The following is a 6,885-nucleotide window of genomic DNA, read 5'->3' as shown; positions in this document are numbered from 1 at the left end:
GAACATGAATGATACGTAAATATCAGAAAAGGTGCTGAAGCTCAGTAGACATTGGAGAAATGCAATCAAAACCACAATTGGAAACCATGACACACCTAATAGAATGGTTACAAAAAACAAGACTGAAAATCCCACATCTGGGTGAGGATAGGAATATGCAATTCTCATCTTCCTCTGATAGGAAGAGAAATCGGTGCAACTTCTTTGGAAAACTGGTCAGCAGCATCCATTAACACTGAGCAAAAACTCACCCAGCAGTAGCACACCTAGACGGCACCCCCAGAAATGCAGGCACATGTCACTAAAAGATTGTGCAGGGATGTTCGAAGAAGCATTACTTATAACTAACTCTTAAACATGGAATAACTTAAATCCATCAAATCCAGGAGAGCGGATAAAGAAACTATGATAATAATCATATAATAACCAGAACTGCAGCCACACACCACATCATGGATGAGTCTCACACATAGAATGCTGAGCGACAAGCCAGACAGAGAAGATTATATACTTAGGATTCCATTTACTCCAACTTTGAAAGTGGGCAAACCTAATCTGTGCTGTTAAAAGTCAGGGTAGTAGGGAGGAGGGGCGAGTCACAAGCAGAGGCTTCTAGAGTGCAGGGAAAGTTTTATTTCTTGACCAGGGAGGTGCCCACCCAGTTGTGATCACTTTGTGATAATTCATTAGTTATGTCCTTATGGACATACTTCAAAAGAAAGGGCAATCTGTACAAAAATATTTATTCAGAAACGTGGACCTATTTCACCCACTGCATCCTCCATGGGTAGTCATTTTTGTTAGTTTCTGGTTGATCATTCCAGTAATTCCTTTTATAAACATATGCATATTTATATGACACAGGTGCTTACTCTTACCCCCAACCCCCACCTTCTTCCCTGGAACATTACATGCTGCTCTGCAGCTTCCTCTACCCTCTTAGCTGGCTCTCTCTGCTGACCACCTGCTCATATTTGCCTAAAGAGGGAGACTTCTCAAGTGATACTGGTCAGGATAAGAAAATTAGTTTCTGTCAATAAACCATCACTGGCACTAGAGTGACTCCCTTTGCCACACTAATCAGCACCACAATGGGACGTGGGTGGGAACAGAGAATGTGATTTCAGTCCCACTGAGCACAGAGCAAGGCTTCTAGTTGGTGTCAGTGCCCTTTCCAGTCCTACTGCAGATAGCCAGCTGACAAATAGAGCACTGTTGGCTGTGTTGTCCCCATGGAAGCTCTAATGGGAGCAGTACTATTCCAGAGGAGGGGAAACTGATGCAACAGTTTAATTAAGTAAACTCTTCCTTCATCTAAAAATATGAAAGGACAGCCAAGGATTACCAGACATTAAAAAAAATTATGACATGAAAAAGATGGACCAAGATGGAAAACACAATTAGAAAACCGACTCCAGAAGAAACAGAGATAATTTAGAAAATAGAAAAGAACTTTTTAAATAGTAATATTCCCAGAATGTTTGGGAAAATACATTTATGAACCCAGGAACAGGTTGCTAGGAAGAATGAGAGAACAAGAAAGAGTTTTTATGAAATTAAAGATATGATGCATAAAATAGAAAGTTCAAAAGCTGAAGTAAAGAGTCAAGGGCATTCAAAAAGATTAAAATATGAGAGAAAAGTTAGGAGATACAGACAATTCAGGAGGTATGATATGTATCTAATAAGATTTGCACAAAGGGAGAACAACAACAAAATAAGAGGGAAGGATATTGAGAGAACTGATAAAAATACTTTTTGAAATCTTCAGATCATAAAGGCCTATATAACGCTGAATAGGGTAAATGAGAAATACTTGCAAAGGCACATACTCATCTGCAAGCTTCACATTCAGAGGACAAAGAGAAGATCTCAAAGTTCTGCTCTGACGCAGTGACTCAAGAACAATCATTTCAGCATCCACAGAGCAAAATATACTTGAAGATACAGATTTTCTTGTTTATTCCAGAGGGAAAAGACAATTGTTAGATTACTATACTTGTACACGCAAGTCTAAAACCAGCACACCCATCACACTTTCTTCCCTTCTCTGTTTTTGCTTTAAACAAACTGCCTTGGGATCTGCCTGTGGGGTCTCAGGGGAGCAAGGCGAGGTCAGGCTTCCCAGTGTTGAGGACCCTTACTTTGCGGGCCTCTAGGACCCTCGGGTGTCTGTGGCACACACAACTCTGTACACACTTCTTCATCATGTCCGGGTCCAAATGGCAGGCCACATTCCCTGGTTGTGCTCAGTTTTAGGTGGGGTCTCAGTGTCAGGCCCCAAACACCCCCCACCCCTCCTCCCCAGCCCCGACTCCTGTCAGTGGGAATGTGTTGGTCCTCTAGGCTTCTCTGGGACATCTAAGGAAAACTAGTGACCAGGCTCTGCCCAACAGGGGCACAGTCTTCCATAGGCCAGCCTTGAAGGCCTTCACGTCCTCTGGCTGGGCTGTCCCGGGTCCCTCAGGCCTGCCCTTGCTCCCTGTTGGCCTCCGCTTCCCAGGGCGGCACAGGGTAACTGCATTGGCAAAATGCAGCAAGTCCCTCGTTATCAGCTGTGAAGTCAGAGCCACTTGGCTGGGGGTGGGGGTGGCTGGAGGGTCACTGTGCATCCATGTCAGGGTTATGCCTACTGCCACTGCCACTTTTTGCCCTCACTCCCCCTCTGGAGGAGGGGGAACCTTCAGTACGAATGTGGCTCAGTCTTCTCAGCCAGAGCACAGGATTGGCGAGCCAAGGACTCTGTGGGCCTCATCATCCATGCTCGGTGCCCTCAGTCCACTCAGCTTGTCCCCTCTGTGTGGCCAGCAGGGCAAGGCAGCATGCTGGCTGTCCCTGCTCACTCTGCTGGGGAGCCCACCTTCACTGCAGCCCCCTACGCCCTCTGGAAATGGGTCTGGCTGGGGTCTTATAGTGAAGACCTTCTTGTGGTGGACTTGGGGTGTGATGCCAGGCAGACCAGGGGCCAGAAGGTCACTCAGCCAGGCAGGAAGGGGGGATGTGGCATGAAAGAGAATGGCAGGTGGGAGGCTGCTGAGGTGGCAGAGTCCTCCCAGGTAAGACCTGGGCTTGGGCAACAGACCCCAGCTGCAGGGTGGACACTGATGGGTAGGGCTGAGGCCTGCTGCCAGGGGAAGAGTCTCCTGAGCTGTACCAGCCAGGGGCAGTTGACTGCTCATTGGCCCAGTGGACGGCGGAGGGCATTGGGTCTAGGGTCCCCTTTTTTGGTTCGGGCTCTGGGTCTGGGAGCTGGAGCCACCCCTTGTCTCCTCCTAGGCTATGCTCCTGTCACTGGGATGTGCCACCCTGTCCGCAGTTGTACCCTGAACCACGAGGATGGCTTCTCCTCAGCGTTTGTGGTGGCCCATGAAACCGGCCATGTGTAAGTGGCCTCACCGTCCGGTTGTTTGGAGCCCAAGGGGCCCTGCTGCTCCTCTGTGCCCTGAGAGGGACACACCCCACATGAAAAGTACTGGATGGGATGTCCTGTTCTCCCAGCACTATACACCAGGCCCGGGGGCCACTTCCTATTGAGGGAACGTTTCAAAGGAAGAGCTGAGTGGGTGTGGTAATGCCATCAAGGCCCAGGTGGGTCCCTGCCCCATTTTACAGGTGAATAACTGAGGACCCAAGGGAGGCTTATCCAGGAACGGCAAGTGAGGTGGGGTGTGTGTGCCCCAGGCACCCCTGGATCTTGGGGCTGGTTGTGCATGGTGGGCGCCTTCACAGTCTGTTGGGTTTGTGTGGGCGTGTGTGGAGGGGGTGCCTGAACAGCTGGGCTTTGATGCCTCTGCCTCACTGCATCCTCACACCACACCGCCCTGCCTTGGGGACAGCATGCTGACGGGGCTGCTGCTGGATGCCATCTCCCCAGCGAGCCCCAAGCTGTAAGACTCTGGCTGGTGGAGAATCGATACTACCAGGCTCAGGGCAGACCAGACAAACAGAGGTCCAAGGGCCCAGCAGAGGGAGGTTAAAGGGCCCTCCTGGCATTTGGGTGGGGTGCAGCTAACAGGTCAGTGTGGCCAGGGGGGTTCCAGTGAGGCTGCTTGGCTCCCACACAGGCTGGGCATGGAACATGACGGGCAGGGCAACCGCTGTGGTGACGAGGTACGGCTGGGCAGCATCATGGCGCCCCTGGTGCAGGCAGCCTTCCACCGATTCCACTGGTCCCGCTGCAGCCAGCAGGAGCTGAGCCGCTACCTGCAGTGAGTGCCACCCTGTGTCCCTGAGGGTGACCGGCAGCCCCGGGCTCAGCTGTGGGAGGGTGCATGTCCCCGTGTGCTGGGCCCAGCGGAGCCCCCAGACTTCGAGTCCTCCAATCTCAGGCGCAGGGGAGAAAGAGGGAAAAGGCAGTGCAGGTTTCTGTGGAGGGGGGAGTGTCCCACTGTTGGGGTCACCTTTAATGGACACCTGGGATCTAGGTAAGTGAAGTCCTGGGTAACTAACACCAAGGAACAGAGACGCATCAGGGAAACTGAGGCAGCACAGCTGAGAGCTAGGATTTGCAGACAGGCCTACCACCATGGCTCCAGAAGGGGCCTCGTCTGCCTCACGGGTTGGATGGCCAGTCCGCTGAAGGCAGCTGGCAGCCTCCACGTGTCCCCTCACAGCTCCTATGACTGCCTGAGGGATGACCCATTTGCCCACGACTGGCCAGCGCTGCCCCAGCTCCCCGGGCTGCACTACCCCATGAACGAGCAGTGCCGCTTCGACTTTGGCCTGGGCTACATGATGTGCACCGCGGTGAGTGTCAGGGGAGCCTGCACCTCTGGGGCTTAGTGGGACAGGCTTCTCAAATGGCGGTATCTCCCTCCTCACCCACCACCCCTCGTCCTGTCACACCCTGGGCACGCTCAGCCAGTCCAGACTTGGTCCTGTGCAGAGAGCACAGCACTGACAAGGCCTGTGATCCGGGGATCAGCAGGGGATGGTGAGGGATCTGGTGAGGCCCCCGGGGTGGCCTGTAGAGCTCAGGATAGCTTCCCTAGGAAGAAGCCAGGCGTGAAGGCTGAGGGGGAGGGTCTCCAGGAGCAGGAGTCACAGTGCGAAGGTCTAGAGGTGAGGGGACATAGCATGCAAAGGAGCAACCAGTTGTCCCCTAGGGTTGAGTGCCAGGACAGGGCAGTCAGCAGGAACTGGTCATCAAAACTGAGTGTCTCTGCTGCTCGAGGCCCACGCTGTGTGAAGCAGTGTAGCAAGAGCTCTAGTGCCTGGTCGTGTCTGACCCAGTACTCATCTCACCTGCATGTAGGAAGTAAGCAAAGCACTCCCATTTTACAGATGAGGAAACTGAGGCCCAGATTGGCTAGGTAAACTGCTTAAGGCCACATCGGGCATGATGCAGGCATGACAGCTTAAAGGACGTGGTGGGTGGTGGGGAGCTCCGGAAAGGTCTGAAGAGCAGTGGCGTGGCCAGGTCTGTATCTCTCAGGGACGTCCTGGAGGAAGGGCCAGACAGTTCAGGAAAGAGATAACATGAGGTCCAGAGGACCGAGGCCGCGGCTGGAGCAAGGGCAGGGCCTGCTGGAGCAGAGGGGAAAGCTTTAGGAGAGAGTTGAGAGGTGGACTTTACAGCAGGGGAACAGTGGGTGACCTTAGGGCCCTGTAGTGACAGCCCTTCCCTGTCACCAACCACTCCTGCCTGGACCAAAGGGATGCTCACCCTGCCCTTGTGCCAGACACACTGGCTTCCAGCTGATCTGTCCAACAGGCTCCACGAGGGGTGCAGCCACCAGCGGCGGGAGGCTGGAGAGGCCCAGTAGCCCACAGGGACTAGAAGTAGCAGTTGTACCCTCAAGGTTCCATGGCCCTGGAGTCACATGGAGCTCAGGGCACCCACTGGCCACACAGGCCTGTCACAGACAGCCACGTTGTGCCTGGTTCTACAGTAGAAGTGCGAGGGAAGTGCCCTGGCTAGCGGCTGGTGCTCTCTTCCAGTTCCGGACCTTTGACCCCTGCAAGCAGCTGTGGTGCAGCCACCCTGACAACCCCTACTTTTGCAAGACCAAGAAGGGCCCCCCTCTGGATGGAACCATGTGTGCACCTGGCAAGGTGAGTTGGGGCAGAGGGCAGGGCCTGTGACACTCAGATCTCCAGGGACAGTCCCTTCAGCACCTGTAGGCTAAGGCCAGGGAGCTCCTCAGGGCCCATGCAGCCTTCTCCTACCTCCTTTTTAACACCCCCCCCCACACACACACACACAAAGACACAGCACACTCAGCTTCCCCCATTGTGCTTCTCACGCAAAATTCCTTCTGTTTGAGCAAACTTGATGTCTCAGAGCTCCTCACTGTGCTTCGACACCCCCACTTCAGAAACTCCCTCCTCTGAGGAGCAGTTTCTGGGTTCCCTGCATATTATGAGCGACTGGGTCACTCCACCTTAAGGCCAGCATTGAGGTCTGACGGTTGCTGGGTCCCCAGGCCCAGCATCAGGCTTAGCCTCTTCACCTGCAGAACCTTGGTGTTTGCTGGGCTGACTTGTGCCTGAAGTTCTCACCAGCACCGGTCATCCACCCAGGCCCACCTGCTACTCTCCAGCAAATCTGCACCAAAAAACCCATCTTTCTCCAGTCCTTCCTGCCTAACTCTGGGCCTGATTCTCATTGGCTCAGATAAAGCTTCACGCCCACTCCTTGGCCAATCACTTGCTAGGGGGCTGGTTTATGCAGACGAGCCTAAGCCTGGGTCCCAGACCGCCAGGGCCCTGCCCTAGAAAATACTGCTGACAGCCTGAGGGAAGGGGTGGGGATCTGAGGTTCCTCCAAGTGGATCTTAAAATCTGCTTAATTTTATTTTGTTCCTGGTGATGCTTCTTAAAGCTGCAGATTTCCAGGCCCTCCCCTGAAGATTTTGTTTTGGCATAAGAATCAGGAATTGTTTT

At 53.2% G+C, this 6,885-nt stretch overlaps 1 protein-coding gene across 1 annotated transcript in view; it reads left to right on the top strand.

The window, feature by feature from the left end:
* ADAMTS2 (ADAM metallopeptidase with thrombospondin type 1 motif 2) overlaps positions 1–6,885 on the top strand; it is a 216,925-nt gene that overhangs the window by 171,385 nt on the left and 38,655 nt on the right. Inside the window, exons 7-10 of the mRNA XM_023537738.1 lie at positions 3,277–3,382; positions 4,065–4,208; positions 4,614–4,746; positions 5,941–6,054. Coding sequence (XP_023393506.1) covers positions 3,277–3,382; positions 4,065–4,208; positions 4,614–4,746; positions 5,941–6,054 — 497 coding nt within the window. The remainder of the gene's footprint in view (positions 1–3,276; positions 3,383–4,064; positions 4,209–4,613; positions 4,747–5,940; positions 6,055–6,885) is intronic.

This window comes from Pteropus vampyrus, unplaced genomic scaffold (genome assembly GCF_000151845.1).
Source record: "Pteropus vampyrus isolate Shadow unplaced genomic scaffold, Pvam_2.0 Scaffold197, whole genome shotgun sequence".
In the NCBI taxonomy this organism is placed as follows: domain Eukaryota; kingdom Metazoa; phylum Chordata; class Mammalia; order Chiroptera; family Pteropodidae; genus Pteropus; species Pteropus vampyrus.
This window is presented reverse-complemented; position numbering and strand designations above follow the sequence as displayed.